Below are 20,757 nucleotides of genomic sequence, written 5' to 3'. Positions count from 1 at the left end.
AATATAGCTCCATGCTAATCCTGTATCTGATATTCTGAACTTCACACACGTGTAACTCTTACAGCATGTAAGCAGCGTGCATTCTTCCATCCATTGCTCTGCCAAAGACTAAACTAATCGATTACCTATTACCTATTACTTTATCATTATTGAAACGACCGGAAGCAGTGGACGTTTCTTGTGCAGAAAAAAGTGATCTGCGTCACATCAACATCAACTGTTCTGGTGAGTTCATTCACAAACATTAACACACACACCTGTAACTACTGTTCTTAATATGAAGCTCTATTCTGCAGTCTGCAACAGTCACAATGAAGCATGCACCATGGCCAAAAGGAAAGAAACTGGTCCACCTGGATCTGAAAGGTGCCCCCCCAAGAGTAGAATACCTTCACAAGGTCAGCACACAGCAGCATCCTCTGTCATCTACTATACACACATACTCTGTATTGATATTTGACATATTTACACCCTCTTATATTGACATTTGCTGTCCACTAATGTGTGTTTCATGTCCTCAGCTGATCGAGCTGTTCTCTCAGCTGGGAGCCAATGGCCTGCTGGTGGAGTATGAGGACATGTTTCCTTATGGGGGGGAGGTGAAGCTGCTGCAGGCCACAGTGCAGCCTGCTTACAGGTGCAGTTTGGGATGCAAACACCGGACACTGCCTATCATTCCATTCCTGGTTTATGGGCTGGGTGGAATTGTATGTACTGTTTTTTATCTGCCTCATCGTGTTGTAAGATCCTGTAATAAAATGATAATCTTTTCTATGTGGAATAGAGATAGAAGTTAGTGTGCAAGTCCAGCGTGCCATAAATTGCTTTGGTTCAGTAAGTTCATTGAGTTCTGTCTGCTGTGTTTCCAGCCGAGAGGAGGTATTATCTATGCAGGAATTTGCCAAATCTAAAGGCATGGAGGTCATCCCACTTGTGCAGACATTTGGCCACATGGAGGTGAGGCAAACATCCTGCTCTCCTGTCTTTGTAATGGCTACGAATGCCCAATTTCTCAGATGGTGTTCAGTATCGGTGTTCATCCATGACCCTTCTCTGTTATAGTTTGTGTTGAAGCATCGGCCCCTGTGGAGCCTGAGAGAGGCTGCCCACTGCGTCGGCACCCTGAATCCCCACAAAGAGGAAGGGGTGAGGCTGGTGATGGAGATGCTGAGGCAGGTGGTGGAGCTGCATCCCGGCTTGAATACGCTGCACATCGGAGCAGATGAGGTAAGGATTTTTGTCAACTAGTTACGGTGGAAAGTGTCATCATTTCACGTCCTCATCTGAAATTCCTCAAGGTGTACATGCTCGGCGAGGGGGAGGAGTCCAAACTGTGGTTGGCCTCGCCCGGACGTACGGTGGAGCAGCTCTTCCTGAGCCATGTGACCAAGGTGGCCCAGGCCGTCAAGGAGGCGTGGCCTCACATGACCATCATAATGTGGGATGATATGATGAGAGGCATGAGCCAGGACACGCTAAAAGGTGAGGAAGAAATACAATTGGTTCCCTTCTAAACCGGGTGAGCTCTGATATATGAAATACATACAAGGAGAGTCACTCCAAAAAAAAAAAAGCACAGAGGCGTTATGGCAGTTTGAAGCTTTCAGACTTTAAAGGAGACATATCATGCTCATTTTCAGGTTCGTACATGCATTTTGGGTTTCTACTCAAACATGTTTACATGCTTTAATGTTCAAAGGACACTTTATTTTTCTCATACTGTTTGCCTGCATACACCTGTATTCACCTTCTGTGTGAAACGCTCCGTTGGACTCCACTAGACCTCTGAAGGTCTGATGTATTTTTACATCTGTTTATTGGTATTTTAGTTAACAAACAAACAGTAAACACTGCATACAAATTATATAAAAAAAAAACAGTAGCAAATTTCCAGACACACATAAAGAACAATAGGAGCTGCACAGTAAGTATACAGTATAAAATTAAACTTTTTCTTATTTTGTTGAAGACCTGCTGGGACCCATCTGAAGGATTCCTGGTGGTCTTCAGATCCAATTTTTAGAACCACTGCTGGTTATGGTATCTGTTCTCTCCAGTGTGTCTTGATTAAACCGTTTTCAATATGAATCTTTTCTGTTTTCTATCCATGTGACAGCTAGCGGCCTAGTGGGACTCGTCCAGCCCATGTTGTGGGATTACAACCCTAATCTGGATGTGGACACAACTGGTAAGAACCATATACTGTGGAAATTAGTATCGGGCTCTCTTATACATTGACAAATATTCTGCAACATCACAGAGCTTTGTTAGTAGTGACGTATATTCTGTGTGTTATCCAGTGTCTCTGCTGGAGAAGTATTGCAGTGCCGGTATGTCCGACCTGTGGGCAGCCAGCTCCTTTAAAGGCTCCACCACTGTTTACACCTGTGTGCCCGGCACGCAGAGACATGTGGATAATCACGTGCAGTGGCTGACGGTGGCTGCTTCTCTATCTGCTGCTATAAACCTGCAGGGCATCGCCATCACAGGCTGGCAGAGGTAAGTATTCTTCATTTGATCTTACATTTACTATTTAACACAGAGCTTTTTTTTACATGATCCGTCTCCCCACTGTCAGGTATGACCACCTGTCGGTGCTGTGTGAGCTGATGCATGTGGCCCTTCCATCGCTAGCAGCCTGTCTCCAGACACTCAGCCATGGTCAGTTCAGTGCTGAGGCTCAGGGCAAAGTGACTGAGAGACTGGGTATCTGCTCAGTGGAGGTAGAGGCCATGGAGAGGTGAGGCCCGACATTGTTTCATGAACTACACAACACTGTCAATATAGAGTATATCTCTCTAGGTTAACTGGATTTCGTCCCATGTGGCCTTTAGGACTTCTGTGGACGACTCGCTGTTCCCAGGAAGGAGGCTGGCTGAGTTAACTGTGGAGCTCAATTCACTGTTGAACTCAGAAGACATACGATTTTTTGAAAACAACATGTGAGTTGTGGGCAGTGATCACAAGATCTTAACTCCAATGTCTCATCTACCTTAAAAGAATAGTTTGATGTTCTTGCCGAGACTTAAATGAGAAGATTGAAACCTCTCATGTCTGTGAGAGTGGTATCGATCTTCTCATCTAACTCTCAGCAAATCATGTCAAATCAATTTTATTTGTATAGCCCAAAATCACAAATTTGCCTCAGGGGGCTTTACAATCTGTACAGGATACGACACCCTCTATCCTTTACAGTGCGACTCTCTCATCGGATAAGGGAAAAACTCCCCACCAAAAAAACTCCTCTTAACAGGGAAAGCAAATAAGTGTATTTCCCAAACCTTTGCAGAAATACACAAATGTTTTCTTCTGTATGTAAATAACAGCTGAGTAACTGTATGCCTTTGCTACTGTAGGTATGTCAGAGGATGGTTCAGCTCCTACCACCGACAGAGGAAAATGGTAACCCCTCTCATCGCCATGCAGATTCACAACCAAGCATCAACGTGAGAATAATTAGTTATATTACAGCTACACTCTGCCTCTTCCTGAAACTCTGTTTGGCCTTTAACAGAAACCCCCATCTGATCTGGTCTCCTCAGGTATTTGACTACGTTACAAGAGAAGGCGGAGGGGGTGAGAGAGGAGATGGTACGTCTTTACCCAGACTCAACAGCCCAGGAGTGGATGGAGGAACACGTCAGCCCTGTAGTGGCTCCCTTACAGAGGATAACAGAGGAAATCAGAGCCTGTGTGAACGAGATGGTGCCGTGAAATATTTCACCAGCTCAGAATTAAAAATATTTGTTTGATGAATTCCGATGCTGTTCTCTTAAAGCTAGGGTTGGTAATCTTCTTCAAAAACATTTTTGTTATATTTGTTGAAATTCTCATTACATCCCGACAGCAATCAATAAATCAAATGCTCTGGCAAAAAATACGGTATCTGCGGCTGTCGCAGGACTGTAATAAACCTGTCCGGACAGGCTACCTGTCTTTCTACCTACCTACCTAGCTACCTACCTGTCTACCTCCGTACACTCATTGCCAGAGTCTTCCACAAGCTGCTAGCTTAACAACTGTGAGTACTAACAATAGCCATGTTCATTTTTTATGTTCGTTGTGATAATTTTGGGGGAGTGGCTTTGGAGGGACGCCTGAAGGTACGGACTGTCGGTGTTTCCGAGTTAGCGACTTTCTCGCTAGATTTAGCGACTTTTGGAGCTGCTATTTACTTTCATTGGAAAAGAGTTGACAACACTGGGCTGGGTTTTTCGGTTGGATAATTTTTTTAAATCTAGCTTATGCTTGCTTGTTTCTTAAAGGTAGTGTGTAGGATTTGGCGGCATAGTGGTGTGGTTGCAGATTGCAACCAACTGAATGCCCCTCTGCTCACACCTCCCTTTCCAAGACTGCGGTAACGTGAGTCGCCGAGTGCAAAAACCGTGGTAACGGCGTTCGCCTCGCTCAAAGGCTATTCTTACCATAATAACACTACTTTAGGAGCAACGGAAGAGAACTACGGTCACCTTCCGGCAACGTAAAAACGTGAAAGGGTCTTTCTAGAGCCAGTGTTTGGTTTGTCCGTTCTGGGCTACTGTAGAAACATGGCGGAGCAACATGTCGGACTCAATGAAGAGGACCCGCTCCCTATGTAGATATGAAGGAGTCGTTCTAAGCTAATGAAAACGCAACGGTTCTTAGTTTCAGCTGATGATAAACCAATGAAAACATAGTTATGAATATTATATTCTAATTCTGCTAATAGATCGCCCCCGATGCACAAATATAAACTGATTACCAACCCTAGCTTTCATTTTTTTGCAACCAGCACTTAACAGGAGTGATTTCATGTGTAAATTTGCACTTCCCCAAGAGCAAACTGGTGTATGTAAATTGCACTAACTGTAGCAAAGAAAGGAAATAATATTAAAAGGAGACTTGGGGTTTGTATATAAATCATTTTTATATAATTCTTCCAAATGTATCAAAGTAAACAAAGACAATAAAATCAACCAACAAAAAAAAAAGACCTTCCCATTTTCTTCCAAGCAGAGCAGAACACACCGACATTCAACATTTAACAGCCATGATTCCCTACACTTTTCAGAAGAAACAAAAAATAGTTTGTCCAAAGCATCAAAGTGTTCGCCTGAGATTCAGTCTTTGGTTCACAAAAAGTATAGAACTGTTAAAAATAAAAAGCACAACAGGCCGGTAATTTCACAGATAATTAACCCTTGATTGAGAATCACTCATGCTCGATTACAGTTTGCACATGCTGTCATCCGGTCGGTGCGGACTGGGGTTTGAATAAACATGCGAAAGGTGATTATCAACTAGGTGGTCCCGGAAAACTGTGGGATAAGAGCACTTTCCATTAACTCACACACATAAACACTTATTAGAGTTCAGTAGGAAGGCACGGCAAATCTGTAATCTGGAGTGTATTCCCAAATAGTAATTAGATCCAAAAAGCTTCATTTGCAGAGAGCTGCATTTACAGTACACTTTTTCCATATACTCCCTGGAAGTGTTTTAGAAACCTTTGACTGAACCATGAAACATTTACATGACAAAACATTTAATTTCCATCCTAGTTCACATGAAAATTAAATACAAAATATTTCACTATAGCCTCCTGAGGCTGCCATAACCCCACCTGACATATAAAAAAAAGACAAGGAAGGAAGTTTGAGGAGAAACTGATAGAGGCTGCATCCTTTGTGTTTCATGCACATGCTAACAGTGTAACCCTCTGTAATGCCATAGCGATGCCATAATGACCCTGAATCAATCCACCCAAAGTTGCAGCAAGGTTGTAAGTCTCAGAGAGATCAGAGTTTGTCTGCTTCACCATCTGAAGCACTGCTCTGAGAATCTTCCTCCTCCTCCTCCTCCTCCTCTCCATACGCTGCCTCTTCCTCCTGCTGCCTGCGTTGCTTCAGCTCCTCCAGCCCCAGGAAGCGCTTCAGTAATGCAGCCATCGCCTCCACATCACTGACGGGTAGCAGACGGAACAGAAGGAGAACAGGGATGTAATACATTATCTAATGTTTGTTCTACAAAGCATATTTGTTCTGCTTTTTTCTTCCAAATATTGTTTGGCTTCAATTATAACAATCAGACCATAAGAAGACTTTGAATCCAGGGTAGGGATGCTCGATATTGGATTTTTGCAGACAAGGATGTGTTGATATTTTCCAACTCAATTTGGCTGATTGCTAATGCTGATGCCTATTTACCGTATGCACATATTTTTTCCACCTAATTGCAAAGAACATCAAGTCTCTCGTGTAGTGGAATCATCATATTATTAGGCCTGCTGTTATTGTGAAGGCCCGCTGGCAGATGCAGACAAAATAAAAATGCTTTTCAGAATGTACACCTTCATTAGGCAAAATAAGAAAACTACTTCAACTTGGGTTATATGTAAAACATGTCATTTATTTTTATGTAACATGTTCAGATAAAACTGAAAAATGCATCCTACTTTAACAGGCTGTCCCTGAGACAATCCTGAAAATAGGCACAAGGAAGTGGATGACAGCTCTTCAGATGGGTAAATCAACTTGCGATTTGGCTAATCCTCGCAAGACTGATGATGAGCAATCATTGCAAACCTTTTGGACACTTTAAAAAAAAACTCCACACCCAAGAAATTTGTTTTTGCATATTCGTCAACGGTTCGTGTCACATACGCATCATCTTATCGGCCTGTCACATCGGAGGAAATGCTCGTTTCTGGCCGATATTTCATTTTAAAGCCTTTATCTGCCGATGCCGATGACGTGCCGATATCATTGTGCATCCCATTTTTTTTTTTTAAATACAGTATACTTAAAACTGCATTCATTGATTTTTCTTGGCCACTTTGGGTATTCAGCGTGATGATGATTAGTAGTGTCATTTTGCCACTTGTTAGCAACGGCCTTTTTAAAGACACGTAAAAGCTTCAAAATTCACAAGTGGGGTATTTACTGACGTATTTTATGTCGCAGAACAAAACGTTAAAGTCTCTTAAAGGAACAGTATGCAACATTTTGGGGGATCTATTAGCAGAAATGGAATATAATATTTCCTTAGTGTATAATTACCTGAAACTAAGAATCGCTGTGTTTTTGTTAGCTTAGAATGAGCCCTTCATATCTACATGGGTAGCGGGTCCTTGCACAGAGTCCGCCATGTTGCTCCGGCACGTTTCTACAGTAGCCCAGAACGGACAAACCAAACACTGGCTCTAGAGAGAGACGTTCACATTTTTAAGTTACCTGAAGGCCACCATAGTTCTCCGACACGTTTGTTAAACTGCAGTAATGTGAGCTGCAGAGTGCAAAACCGCGGTACCCCCAGCTGCCGTCTGACTTCCATTAAAGTAGTGTTATTATGGTAAGTATGGCCTCTGAGTGAGGCGAATGGAGTTATCACGGTTTTGCACTTGGCCGCTCACGTTAACACAGTCTTGGAAAGGGAGGAGTGAGCGGAGGGGTACTCAGTTGGTTTCAATCTGCAGATGTTGCCAAATCCTACACACTGTACCTTTAAGCTTGTGTTAACCACACACCTTATTTCAGGCTTCTACTCAAAAAAACTTTGAGACAAGGGAACCGGAAGTGCTAAAATGCTAACTAATTTCTGGGTTTTAGGACTCATTCTTGCAGTGCTCCATTGCTGAATCAATTCAGGACTGTGGATGTGATATAACTAAAATCTTACAGATTATAACTTTCATGTGTTGGAGATGTCAGCAGCAGACCCCTACCTGCGTCCCCCCAGCATGGCACTCTGAGTCAGCGGGTAGGAGAAGCCCGCAGCCAGCCGCAGCATCAGCAGGTAGCCCTTCCCCAGATAACGAACCTTCTCCTCCTGGACGCAGATGTCACACAGCTGTGTCAGATCCAACACAACTGAGAGAGAGAAAGGGGGAAAAATAAAGTTAAGATTCTGCACACTCAAACAGCCAGTGGACTCTACTGTACCGTGGTGTTAACTGACCTTTCTCTTGCCCCTTCTTCCACATGGTCAGGACTAAAGCGTACAAGCTGAACGTCCTCAGCTCAATCAGGTCCTTGGTTTTGTCAAACACAGCCTCCTCCCATTCCTCCATGTTCTGCATGGCTACAAACAGACAGCCCGCCACGTAGAAAAGCTTCCACGGGATGCTGTCTGTGTGATCCACACAACACATACAACAAATAAAGTTGTAACAAGCGTGTGTGGAAAGTGTGGAAAGTTACATAAATCGGAAGTTGAGCAAATTGATTAACAGATTAGGTAAATTCAGTTTGTGTACCTGAGCTGTAGTATGCTGCTGCCAACCCAACAGATGCTATACCTGCAATTCAAATGAGAGGCTTATTATTAGAGACAAAACAGGGAGAGAGCAGATGAGAGGTTTTAATTACAGAATTTTAACATATTGAGGGGATGGTGGATGTTTATTTCATATTTGATTGTATGAACATTTGAACACACACTTACCGACAAGAAGAGACCAGGAACGAATGCCTGGAGATCTCTTCAGGTGGAGCAAGGTGGAGCTGTGCTCCTCTACTATCATGTATCCCATCTGAACACAGGCAAGAACAACCATTGTGTACTTCACATATACAAAAAGCCTATTTTACAAGGACATAATACCCCTACCTTAAAGGGCCAGTTCACCCAAATCACAAAAATATACTCCAGGGGCCCTGAAAGCTCCAGGCTTAATGTGTATCAACCAAGGTTATAATAGTTAATAATTCATTTTTATTTTATTTTAGTTTAGACTTTTCGATTTTATTTTAGTTTGTTTTCAGAGTGTTTGCTAGTTTTAGTTTAGTTTCAGTTTTTAAATAGTTAGTTTTAGTTTGTTTTTGATCGGGCCAGGTATAATGTCTCAGAATTAAATACATGTACATACAAAATACATGGTTGGAGAACTGTAGGAATGGCCATACTATTTAATGTTTAAAGTTTAATCTTTGCGCTACTTTAGTGTCCGATGTGAAGCAATTGCGGCATAGCGCCATCTGCTGGAAGGTCAAGTCTGTTCAGTTTCTGTGGTTCAATGTCACGAAAGTTGACGGAAATTCAAGCAGTCTCCTTTTTTCAGTAGTGATATATTATAGCTAAAAAACTAAAACTGAAATCAATTTATATTCATTTTATTTTATTTTTTACTCGTGTTTTAACCAGGCAATATAGTTACAGTTTAGTTTTACTTAAATGATATTGATTTAAATTAAGTTTGAGTTTACTAACAATATTTTTCACTGCTTACTTTCTTTTTAGTTTACGATAATAATTATTATTGTTGGTTCTATGGTATTAACATGTTGTGCTATTTCAAAAGGCCTTTTCCACAGCAGACATGTTGAGGCCCTGCTCTGAAGAGGCATTTCAAGACATTGGATCTGGATTTCAAGACATTGGGGTTCATTTTCACACCACTTTCAAAATAGAAGGTTAAAAATGCATCAATTTAATACATAAGATGTATTTGGCTGAGTATCCCCCCTCTAGCAGGTTAATCCAGCCATCTGAAAACCCAACAAGACCAGAGAGATGCTCCTGCTGATGATGGACTGGATATGATGTGAAAAGAATACACTGTCTCACCACAACTTTATAAAGACACCAGAGATGACACATGTTGTATCACTTACCTTAAACTCTGCTTTCTTTCTGTATTTTTTTCGCGTTACAAATTCAGCAAAAGAGCATTTGTAGGAGGAAACACATGTAGTGAATTATGAGGAAGTTCCTATTCATATTGTTGCAACAACTGTTCAGATACTTCCTTCCTGGATCCGGCTGCTCTGATTGGACGGGCTCGCTTTCTCGTCGCCTTCAAAATAAAAGCTTTAAGTGTATCAATTTAAGAGAAAATATGTATTTGGTTGCGTAGTCCGTTTACTACGCCAGCCTTTCGTTTTCCTACAACACCATGGCATTTTCACAACACATTTTATCTCGTTTTGTAGTGAACTGGGCATAACTTTTCCATTATTTTGACCATTTTCGTCTCCTTTTGAGGCATACTTTGAAAAATCTGAAACCATGCATCCGGGAAAGCTCCCCGCGTCTGGGGAAGGAGAAACTCACAGAACGAGTTGGAGTTTTTAACGCTGGACATATCATAATTTGTTGATTTTACTGCCACAGCAAGGCTAAAAGCAGCTCTTTTCAATGCCCCCACCACCAGGTAGTTTGGCAAAAAAAATCAAAGCTTCCGGAGCAGACCACTACTCCGTTTTAGTGATGGAATTCCGGCTCTTCTTAGTGAGCCAGATTATTTGGCTCAGCTCACCAAAAATAGCCGGCTCTTTCGGCTCCAAAACGGCTCTTCATTTTACCACTTCTGCCTTTTATAATTGAGCCACATTTAGCGTCGTTTTGACCTATGATTAGTATGTGTGCACATATATCACTTAAATTATTAAATATAATTATACTAAACCTTATAATTTCCAGAATACCATAACTTTGCATGCTGCTTTGTTTCTGACTGTCACTCATCTTGTCTGCTATTCGCGCATCGCACTCCTATCTCTCTTTCTCTTCTCCTCTTCCTCCTGCTCTGTACCTGTAGACCATCACCTGCTTGATGGTATGATCCTCGTCTGTCATCATCTGATTGGTCTCACGGACGTTATTAAAACAACATTCGGTCACAGTCAGTGCATGGAATGCCCGTGGCGCGGAGAAGGTCGTCCCGTCCTATCCTTATGCCTTGTATTAATTAAAGAAAAAAGAAAAAAAACGGTTCTCTGACGGGAGCCGGCTCTTATCGTTCACTTAAAAGAGCCGGCTCTTTGAACCGGCTCGTTCGTTGCCGAAACATCACTACTCCGTTTGCGCATGCGTACTCCACTCACCGGGTTCACAACATGACTGGCTTGAACACTAGCAGCTCCTCCGCCTCTGAGAGCATTAGTAGGTGAACCGGTGTTATGAAATAACCGCCCAGGTTCAAGCGAGCAGTGGCGGTCACAACACCCCCCCCCCCCCCCACACACACAAACACACACACAGAACAGACGACTAGACTTGAAACTAACAAAGTGCTGAGTCACTGGTGAGCTCACCTGGATCAGTGCTGCTGGTCTGCTGCTCCTCTGAATGTCCTCTGCATGTCTTCCATGTCTTTGTCTCTGACAAAGCAGTGAAATCCGGTGAGTTACCTTAAATGTCGACCTTGTAATGTTAGCACATGTTAGCACAATGTTAGCCTGCTGTCATACTGTTAAACCAACACACAGTTGAACAAACACAGAGACTAAATTACCTGTCAGAAGAAGAAGAAAGGCCTGTGTGTGACGCAATAACGTAAAGTTAAAGCTCAAATACAATTCGACGTACGTTGCGTTCACGTGCGTAAGAAATTATCTTTTTTTAGCCAGTTGGGGCTGAAAATATCGCTAGTTATGGTAAAATATTCACCCAAAAGTCTACATTTTTCGTATTTTACATTATGGGACTGTGACATATTGTATTCATAATATATGAGGGATTTCACAGGATGATAGCTCCTCTGTGTGATAATGATAATGATCTTCATGGCTGTTTTAGTTGGCACTGTGTATGTAATTAACGTGAGGCATTTAATGACAGGACACACTAGTCTGTGTTCTTTGCCAGTTTCCCACCACTCTAGAGCTGTTGTTGTGTTTCTGATAAGAGGGCAGCCTGTGATAGGACACTCAGAGGAGGGTGGAGTTGACAAAACCTGACACAGCAGCAGCAGGCTGCAGCCACACAGTCATCATGCCAGTGCTGTTGTAGGGGAGATGATCAACACTGGGGAAGCTAATGGTGAATGGTAAAATCTCAATTTTCAGATTTACAACCACCAAGGAAAAATGTCAGAGGTCAACATACCAAAGCGCAAGGAGAAGTGTGAGAACTGCACCAAACAGGTGAATTTTTTGGTTTTCTATATGTCAGTCGACTCTCTATGCATGCTGAATTTGGAAAACGTTTTTCTTGCTGTCCAATCATGAGTTTAATGTTTATTGATCTTCCACACACAGTGCAACAAGAAACAGAGTGATGATGGTGCCAACTCCCACCAGGAGACAGAGGAAGTCAATGGAGAGGTAACTTCTGTTTACGCACTGATTTAATTTGTTGTATCGTCTGTTTATTAAAGAGGCACTCCGACTATTTCATACATTAAAATCAGTTTACTCATCACGAGGAGTGCTACTCAGACTGTGGAAACAGTTGTAAAATGTTTTCTGGAGCTTTCTAAAGTCTGAAAATAACCCTGAGTAGTTTTAACACTTTTAACACTTAACACCGATCTGACTTTTTCAGTCCCGATACCGATAACTGGGCTTTGGGTGTTGGCCGATACCGAGTACCGATCCGATACCAGTGTTTAATTAAAAAGCTGTATGCCTCACTATGTGGAAGTGACTGGGATCATTCTATTATGTGTGAAACAACATCAGGCTTGAGACAACATCTTGACCTCTGTTGCTTTGACCATTCTTTTTTTAAATCTATGTCTTGTGAGTAGTGGACTTTTTTATGGAAGTCTAATTAACTAAATTGCAGGAGTACCCCTTTATAATATCAAATGTGTCTCTTTTCAAACCCACCTAACACACTCCTCTTTTCTCCCCTGAAGGTACATGACGGATCCCAGTTGCTGCTGAGCGCCTGCCTGTCCTGTGATGGCTGTCTATCAGAGGAGGAGAGCCTGAAGATCTCTCAGCAGAGCCTGGAGGAAGTGGAGCGGGTTCTGGCTCTCAATAAGGTAAAACAATGCGTAACCAAACAGAAACCTGAGAAAGTCAGTGAGGTGTCTTGTTGCACTTTGAGCAATACCTGACATAGTTCCCATTGTCTCTCTTTCCCTGTCAGAAGTGTGACGTGTCGAAGCACAAGGTCCTGGTAGCGTCGGTGTGTCCGCAGTCTCTGCCTTTCTTTGCCATCAAGTTTGGTGTGGACGTCACCGAGGCTGCACACAAACTCTGTGGCTTCCTCAAGAGTTTAGGTGAGCAAGTGGATTCATGTATCACTAATTTAACTCTCACAATACAAAAACAATCTTAACACAGTATTCAAGTTCTCTTTTATGTTATTGGAGGTCTTGTGATGTGTTTTCCCTGTGAAGTGACAGCATTTCAGTGTAGCGTCGGTTTCTTCAGAAATTGGTTCTTCCAGTTTTAATATTTCGACCCTGTTCAGACCTGGTGTTAATGTGAGTCCTTAGTGATCGGATCACAAGTGGACAGCTCTAAGTATAGGTGTGAACACACTCAAAACGCATTGAGGACGCGTTGAGATCCGATCACTCAGACCCCATTTAGAGGTGGTCACATATGACCACATTCTTTTAGCAGTGTGTAGTGAATGTGTCCTGGGCCACATTAAAGGACCGCCTACTCAACTGACGTCCCTCTGGGATCTGCGGGTCTCTGCGCTCCTCAGGTGAACAGACAGGCAGACGCGAGCGCTTGTCTGCCTCGAGGCCTCTGTGCTCTACTGTATCCTGTCGGTACAACTGTATTATAGTACAATAGATCTTATTTATAGTTTACATATTGACAGACTATCATATTGTCAGAGATGTGTCAGTGTTGTTGTTCTGGTGCTTTGAACAGAGCTGACACCCGCCCGCTCTCTCGCTCTCATCCCCCGCATGTGCAGACGCATTCTCATGCCAGGTGTGAACATACGTACTTAAAGCTGTCCACTTGTGATCGGATCACTCAGGACGCATGATAATGCCATGGCTGTACAGGGCCTTTGACTCCAAGGAACTTTAGGTGCTGCCTCTCCATGTATGTGGAGGGGGAGGGGGACTTTCTCCTTTTGTTGTCTTGAAGTCAATAATCATCTCCTTTGTCTTAGAGGTGTTGAGGACCGGCTTGTTGTCCTTACACCACTCAGCCAGGTGTTCCACTTCTGAAATCAGCCCAACTCCTGTGGTGTCGTCTGCGAATTTAATTATGGAGTTTTAGCTGTGGATGGGGGGTGCAGCCCTTTTGGGTTCCTGTGTTTAGGATGAGGGGGTGGAAGAGGGGAGATGACCGGTGAGCACAGCGGAGAACGAAGGCCAAGGTTGTCCAGTTTGTGGGGGGGGGGTTACAGTGTTAAATGTGGAGCTAAAGTCCCTAAATGGCATCCTCAAATAACTGTTTGGTTCTTCTAAGTGTGTCAGAGCGGTGTGGAGAGCTGTTGCGATGGCGTCCTCTGTGGAGTGGTTTACCCAGGAAGCAAACTGGTGCTGATCCAGATCGGTTGGGATGATGGTTCTGATGTGTGAAAGCACAAGTTTCTCAAAGCGTTTGGTGGTAATGGGTGTTAGTGCCGCTGGGCGATGGTCATTCAGACACTTCACAGAGGACTTTTCTGGGCACGGGGAGGATGGTGGAGGATCTAAGGCGTGTTGGAACAGCAACTTTTTGTAATGAAAGGTTGAATATTTGCTTTCAGTACCGGGCCGGGCACTCTGTCTGGGCCTGCCGCCTTGCTTGCGTTAACCAGTGAACCAGTGTCGACTCTCCAGCAGGTGGGTTGATGGGTCGAGCAGCGACAGACCTCTCAGAACTGGTTCAGGACATCAGGCTCTGGGCGTCATCACTGGGCAGCAGATTGGTGGTTTTGTAGTCAGTCAGTGCCTTGATACGGTTCCACATGCTGCAGGGGTTGTTGTTGTTAAATTGATCCTCAATATGCTGTTTGTTATGTAGACAGATATTTTTTAATAAATAATACATCCACACAGCCTTTAGAAAGGTGCTGAATAAAAGTATGGATTTTCTTGAAAATAATCATTATGATTGTGAATTAATCATTTAAAAAATGTTGGTGGGTCCAAAATGAATGTTTTGTTTATCTCTGTGGAAGATTTCTGACGTTCTGTTCCCACTCCCATGTTCTGTTCCCACTTCTAACAAGGCTTGTGAGCCAATAGTAAAACGTGGTTGGTATCACATGGTATCTCTGGGTTGGAATTGACGGGAATTGCCTGGCAACGACTTGTTGTGAAGTAAATGCAATGGAACAGGGGAGGGAGAATGTGAAGTCTAGTGTCTGAATGTTATCAATATTGGCATGTTTTAAATGGTCATAAATTTAGCTTCCTGAAACCATTTCTTCATGACTGGTGTGTAGAAACTTCCACCCTCTCGTCAGTATCCATCAGCCCCTCCTGTCTCTTCCTGTGTCTCCGTCTCTGTCCTCATCCCTCTGGTGTTTTTCCCTGCAGGAGTGCAGTATGTGTTTGACACTACTCTGGCGGCGGGCTTCAGCATCTTGGAGAGTCAGAAGGAATTTATTCAGAGGTTTCGCAAGAGGCACCACGACTCCCACGCCCTGCCCATGTTCACCTCTTCATGCCCAGGTAAAACTCCCTTCCTCCAGTCCACACCCCTTCTCTCCCTTTTTTTTGACTTTTTTTTATTCCCCACCTGCCAGACTCATTTTCTAGCCAACTGAACCAACCTAATATTTGCCTCAATTTTCATCTTTTTGCCTCTTTCTTCTGCTGCTCCTCAGGCTGTGAATTTGCATGCCGTGTGCTGAATATAGGGAGACGGAGCTTGTTTTTAGAAGTACAGATAGCGGCAGTGTGCTGCTGGGACAAGATAGACAGCTCCTCTTTCACCACTCCCTTCATCAGAGATAGGAACGGCAAGAGTTCAAGTCATAGTTTGGGTGTATTGCAGTGGGGTACTTATCCATAGTCAGTGTAGTACCTAGAGTAGATGATGGTCGGCACAATTGCCTTGCTCCGGTGTCGGTACTCCTGTCTCTTTCTCCAAACTGGGTGCGTGCCGACCAACATCTACTGTAGGTAATACACTGACTAAGGATAAGTACCTCATAAAAACCCCACTTCAAAACACCTGAAGTATCTCTTTAAAGACTTTGCCTCTCCTCTCAGGAAAAAAATACATAGACTTCATTCATTCGGTTTGTAGGTTTGACACTGGTCATGAAGTGTTCGACTCCAGACAAGGCAATTGCTGAGGAAGTGGGATCATTAGAAACGTTTATGAAAATGAATTAATTTGACAGAAATCTGCCATTATTGTCAATTAATCTGTTGATTATTTTTGGACTAATTGATTCATTGTTTTTTCTGTACGATATCAGAAAACTGTTAAAACTGCCCGTCACATTTTCCCAGAGCCAAAGCCGTCTTAAGATGTCTTGTTTTGCCCCGACTAACAATCCAGCAGCCATGGATGTATTACATATCTGATTAAATAAAACAGAGACAGGCAGTAAATCTTTACAATTGAGGAGCTGTCAGCTGATAATTTGGGGGTATTTTGATTGGTTTTTGCTTAATAAGTGATTTAAATTTTTGGCTATTCATTTTCTATAGCTTGACTGACTAATCAATTATTTGATTGTTTCAGCTAAATCATTGTTTATTGATGGGTGATTTTCAGGGTGGATCCGTTATTCAGAGCGTGTCCTGGGCAGTCTGGTCACCCCTCACATCTGCACAGCCAGGTCTCCTCAGCAGATCATGGGCTGTCTGGTCAAAGACTACTTCTCCAAGCAGCAGGTGAGCATGCGTTCAGTTTATCAGCGGTAACCGTTACACATTATTGGCAATGCTTTGTTTGCTGTTTATACAGTGGCAGCATCAGTAAAAGGAAGCTGGAGGTAACGGATCAAAAAAGGTGGAGCAAACAGCCTCCAATACAATGGCATGACTGTATAACTTTAATGGTAATCTGGTGTAACGGATGTTCTGTTATTCAGATCTTAAGTCAGAAGTAAAGTAAGGCACTCTGTCTTTAGAAAATGTTGTGTAAAATGCTTCACACACCAAAAAGAATCTACCTTTTATATCATGTTGTTTTTCCTTCCCGCCCCGTGTCCAAGCAGAAGCTGAGTCCAGAGAAAGTCTACCACGTGTTGGTGGCTCCGTGCTTTGATAAGAAGCTCGAGGCAGTCAGAGAGGAGTTCTACAACAGCCTGCTGGAGACCAGAGACGTGGACTGTGTCCTCACCTCAGGTTCAGTCCTCCTCTTTATCTTACACAAACGCTGCCTGGGGACAAATCAATTTCCAAATGTTTATGAAGAGTTTGTTTTGACCCCTAAATTCTGTTAAATACAGCTTTTATTATCTAAAGTTTGGAGTGTCTGACCCCAGTAGGAAGATAATGATTACATTCAATCCTAATCAAGTCTTAGCATCAAATGCAGTCTTATACTAGCAGACATCATAGAGCCTTCACTTTTACTTTTCCTCACAGCAAACTGCTGCTAAACAAAGAAATCAGCTTCTGTTTCTCAGCCATACAATTAGAGAACAGAATTGTTGTGGCTGTTTGTTACCTCACATTGGGCCCAGAAATGAAAACCTTGTGGGTTTCAAACTACCTTTTTTTATTGCATTTTATTTGCTAGTTCAGCAGTAGAGATCGACTGTAAACATGCATAATTCTATTTGTACGTATGTTACACTATATGACAAATATTTTTGGTTTCCGATACTGTTGCTTCCATCTCAGTCATATTAGTTGATCATAACAGCAACATCCTTTTAACAGTGATGTTTGATGTTTCAGGGGAGATCCATTACCTGATGGAGCAGAGGAAGGTTGCAGTGGAGGAGCTGGACTCAGTTCCACTGGACCATGTGTGAGTAGTTGTCATCCTTATCATCAGTTATCTTTGGAGAGAAAAGAATAAACATATTGGAGCTACCCTGATGCAGTCAGCAAGTCTGGATAAGTATCAGAGAAACAATATTCTAAGTAGTGTAGTTATTAATTATATTAATATCACCCTCACTCAGTATAATTTTTATTGACCACGTTTCTTGAAACATTTGATAGATTTGACTTTGGCCTTCAGTAGCTCTTTTATACTTTCACAGGCCAGTTGTTACTGTATACAGGCACTGTGCTATCATCCAAATAGTGCAGTTAGACTTATGTTTGACTATAAAAAGATAATATATACATGCTATTGTTTCAAAATTGCTATTGCAAGTAATTTGTTAGTTTAAGTATCAAACACAAGTCTGCGTAAACTATAATACTTTGCTACTGCACATGATGTTGTCCATCCACCCTACATGTTGTTTAAAATAGCATCCAACTCACATTTGCATCTCTTCACTGAGTGGTTATGGAAGCTGTTGTCAGAGTGAGCTGTGTTGTGACTGCAGGCTGGGAGAGGCTGGAGACGTGGCGCTAGTGAGGCACGAGGGCCGAGGTTCTGAAGGCTTCCTGGAACACGTCTTCAAACACGCTGCCAAAGAGCTCTTCGGTCTGGACGTCCATGAGATCACGTACAAGAACCTCAGGTGAGACACACTGGGACCCTGGGACTTATTCTGCTGGAAAATACTGATGTACTGTACACTCATCAATACTACACTGTTTTTAAGCGCTGTTTTGGCCACAGGAACTTTCCCCTGGAACTAGGAATCTTTTGTGTCCCGACCACAGAGACCAGTTTCTAAATTAAGTTCCGGGGTTTTTTTTACCCCCCGAAAAGGGCCCTGGTCGGGGGATAGTACTTTCGGAAAGTACAGGAACTTTCGGGGGTGGGGTTTTCAGGAATGACCGTTGTTCATTGGTGAAACACACACTGCACTGTTCATTCATAAAACAAGGAAGTACTCTAGTATCGATTTATGACCATTTTAGGACGAGGGGAGAACATTTCCCTTAGTTTGTTAACATCAAAAGTAAAGTTCGGCTCTGCTGAGCGAGAGAGATGGTGTGAGCGAGCCCAGCGGTCGAGCGGTAGAAGAGATTTTAGTTCCTTGAAAAGTAGTCCCGGGACTAAAATGACCTGGAACTTCTCGGTGGAAACCCAGCTTTTAGAGAAATGTCAGTTGTTTGTCTTTGTCTGAAAACCCTCCTCTAATGTGTACCATGTTGGTTTTATAGGAACCGGGACTTCCAGGAAGTGACTCTGGAGCGGGACGGGGAAACTCTGCTGCAGTTCGCTGCCGTCTACGGCTTCAGGAACATCCAGACGCTGGTTCATCGGATGAGAAAGGGACGTGTGCCTTACCAGCTGGTGGAGGTGCTGTCCTGTCCAGGAGGTAACACAACAAACTACCAACATGATATTTAAAAAATATTGCTTATAAACGTTACTTTGAAATCCTCCCTTTCATCTGGGATCTGCTGGTGTAAGCCCTTCCTGTGTCTCCCATGTGGCAGGGTGTCTGAGCGGCCGCGGTCAGGTAGAGAGCGACGCGGGAGGCCGGGTGGATAAAGTCCTGGTCCAGCAGATGGAGGAGGCCTACAGCAGCCTGCCGGTCCGTCTCCCGGAGGTCAACCCCACCCTGCACACCCTCTATCAAGACTGGCTGCAGGGCCAGGACTCCCCGCAGGCCGGCACACTCCTGCACACCCAGTACAGGAGTCAGGTCCACACGCAGCCCCCACACATGCAGTGGTGAGGAGAGCCAGGGCTGTTTTTTTACTTTTAAGACCCGATGGAAGCTGAATGGGGGGCTTCCTCTGGTTGATTCTGATTCTGCTTGGACCATTCTCATCATTCATGCTGGCACCAAGAAGGACAAGCCAAGAGACCACGCTGCACTGCACCAGCAAGTGGTATCTGGACAGGTGCAGTTCTTCCATTAGGCCACAGCGGGGCGCTAGCTGTGTTTAAAATCATTGGATCTCCTTGTGCCAAAGCTGAGCCTGAGGACACATAAGGGTCCGGAGTCCAGAAAAACATTTGATGCAGACTGAAGCAGTGATGTCAATAAGCTGTGGGTAATGTCTGATACTGGTGCAGGGTCAGGGAGTCGCCCGATCTGCCAGCTGTTCTGAGAAATGAAGAAGCCTGTAGCAAGTGCAACTACTTGTATGAATTTACAGAGCAATAAGCCACTGAGGAAACATATAAGAAGCTTTTCACACAACTGGAACTTCTGAACTGAACCTGTGGATGCTCAATGTTCATTCTGAGGAGTCCAAATTTAAACTGTCCAAACATGAAACACGAAGTTGTCTCCGCTGTTCCTCGCTGAAAGACGACGATGTGTTCTCAAACACATTACATGATTACTATGCAACAGTGTGATCGTCTTATCTCAACAGTCAGTGGAAGCAATGCTGCTGTGTGTTTCCTTTTAATAACAACAACCTGACAGTGAGCATACCAGCCCAGTGTTTAAGGGTTTATCCAGCCCAGTGAAGAATTATTTTTTAATGGTATGAGATGATTTCATTTGTATTATCACTTTATTCCTGTTCCACAAGTGTTTTTTTAAGTTATGTGTTGTTATTTTTCTTTGTTTTACAATATCAAACATACATGTCACATGTTAAGTACTAAAATATTCTGACAAACAAAGTGTTGTCTCATCTCTGTTGATGATGTCATTGTTGCCTCCTGTAGAGTTCAAACCTTTTCAGTTTTTTTTACATTTGTGCTGCTGTTAATTCACGAAACCAACCGATTTGACTGTCACCTCATTAAATGTGCATTATCACTCGCTATAAGCCTCATAGATTTGGGTCAGTAGGGGCCCACTACGCCTATAGTATGTAGAAAAAAGTCATAGTTTAGTATGTCACAAAAAGTAAAACATTTAAAAAAAAAACGTTATAGTATAGTATGTTGAGAAAAGTAAAAAAATATATATATATTGTGGCATGTCGACAAAAATTACTTAAAAAAAGTCATAGATTAGTATGGCGAAAAAAAGTCATAGTATTGTATGTCGAAAGAAGTAAAAAGTTAAAATATAGTATGTTGAAAGAAGTAAAAATAAATGTCACAGTATAGTATGTTGAAAAAAGAAAAAAAAAGAAAAGAAGGAAAGTCATAGTATAATCTGTCGGGAAAAAAAAGTCTTATACTTTTGGAGATATAT

General features: G+C 42.8%; 3 protein-coding genes across 7 annotated transcripts; 2 read left to right on the top strand and 1 right to left on the bottom strand.

Moving 5' to 3' along the window:
• Positions 1-9: 9 nt before the first annotated feature.
• On the top strand, positions 10-4,962 carry hexdc (hexosaminidase (glycosyl hydrolase family 20, catalytic domain) containing). Of its 3 annotated transcripts, none has more exons than XM_037756025.1 (12): positions 10-225; positions 307-398; positions 522-637; positions 870-957; positions 1,063-1,227; positions 1,299-1,482; positions 2,117-2,188; positions 2,301-2,499; positions 2,579-2,740; positions 2,835-2,942; positions 3,357-3,446; positions 3,543-3,714. In XM_037756025.1, the coding sequence occupies exons 2-12, from the start codon at positions 312-314 to the stop codon at positions 3,712-3,714; spliced, it is 1,443 nt and encodes a 480-aa protein (XP_037611953.1). In that variant the 5' UTR covers positions 10-225; positions 307-311. The 3 variants fall into 3 exon arrangements, with proteins under 3 accessions (XP_037611953.1, XP_037611952.1, XP_037611954.1); XM_037756024.1 differs by having other exon boundaries at positions 14-225; positions 297-398; positions 3,543-4,962; XM_037756026.1 differs by lacking the exon at positions 10-225 and having other exon boundaries at positions 366-398; positions 522-707; positions 3,543-4,962.
• LOC119479985 (cytochrome b-245 chaperone 1 homolog) lies at positions 4,888-11,228 on the bottom strand. Of its 2 annotated transcripts, XM_037756033.1 has the most exons (7): positions 11,213-11,228; positions 11,013-11,121; positions 8,422-8,509; positions 8,234-8,275; positions 7,936-8,106; positions 7,703-7,847; positions 4,888-5,940 (listed from the first exon to the last, which is right to left on the bottom strand). In XM_037756033.1, exons 3-7 carry the CDS (start codon positions 8,507-8,509, stop codon positions 5,778-5,780), a joined length of 609 nt encoding a protein of 202 aa, XP_037611961.1. In that variant the 5' UTR covers positions 11,013-11,121; positions 11,213-11,228; the 3' UTR covers positions 4,888-5,777. The 2 variants fall into 2 exon arrangements, with proteins under 2 accessions (XP_037611961.1, XP_037611960.1); XM_037756032.1 differs by lacking the exons at positions 11,013-11,121; positions 11,213-11,228 and adding an exon at positions 9,591-9,903.
• Positions 10,768-20,139, top strand: narf (nuclear prelamin A recognition factor). Of its 2 annotated transcripts, XM_037756027.1 has the most exons (12): positions 10,768-11,099; positions 11,766-11,843; positions 11,958-12,023; positions 12,560-12,688; positions 12,796-12,928; positions 15,149-15,283; positions 16,341-16,459; positions 16,786-16,915; positions 17,474-17,546; positions 18,079-18,216; positions 18,809-18,966; positions 19,088-20,139. In XM_037756027.1, exons 2-12 carry the CDS (start codon positions 11,787-11,789, stop codon positions 19,327-19,329), a joined length of 1,380 nt encoding a protein of 459 aa, XP_037611955.1. In that variant the 5' UTR covers positions 10,768-11,099; positions 11,766-11,786; the 3' UTR covers positions 19,330-20,139. The 2 variants fall into 2 exon arrangements, with proteins under 2 accessions (XP_037611955.1, XP_037611956.1); XM_037756028.1 differs by lacking the exon at positions 10,768-11,099 and having other exon boundaries at positions 11,640-11,843.
• The last annotated feature ends 618 nt before the right edge of the window (positions 20,140-20,757 follow it).

Source organism: Sebastes umbrosus, chromosome 20, assembly GCF_015220745.1.
Source record: "Sebastes umbrosus isolate fSebUmb1 chromosome 20, fSebUmb1.pri, whole genome shotgun sequence".
Taxonomy (NCBI): Eukaryota; Metazoa; Chordata; class Actinopteri; order Perciformes; family Sebastidae; genus Sebastes; species Sebastes umbrosus.
This window is presented reverse-complemented; position numbering and strand designations above follow the sequence as displayed.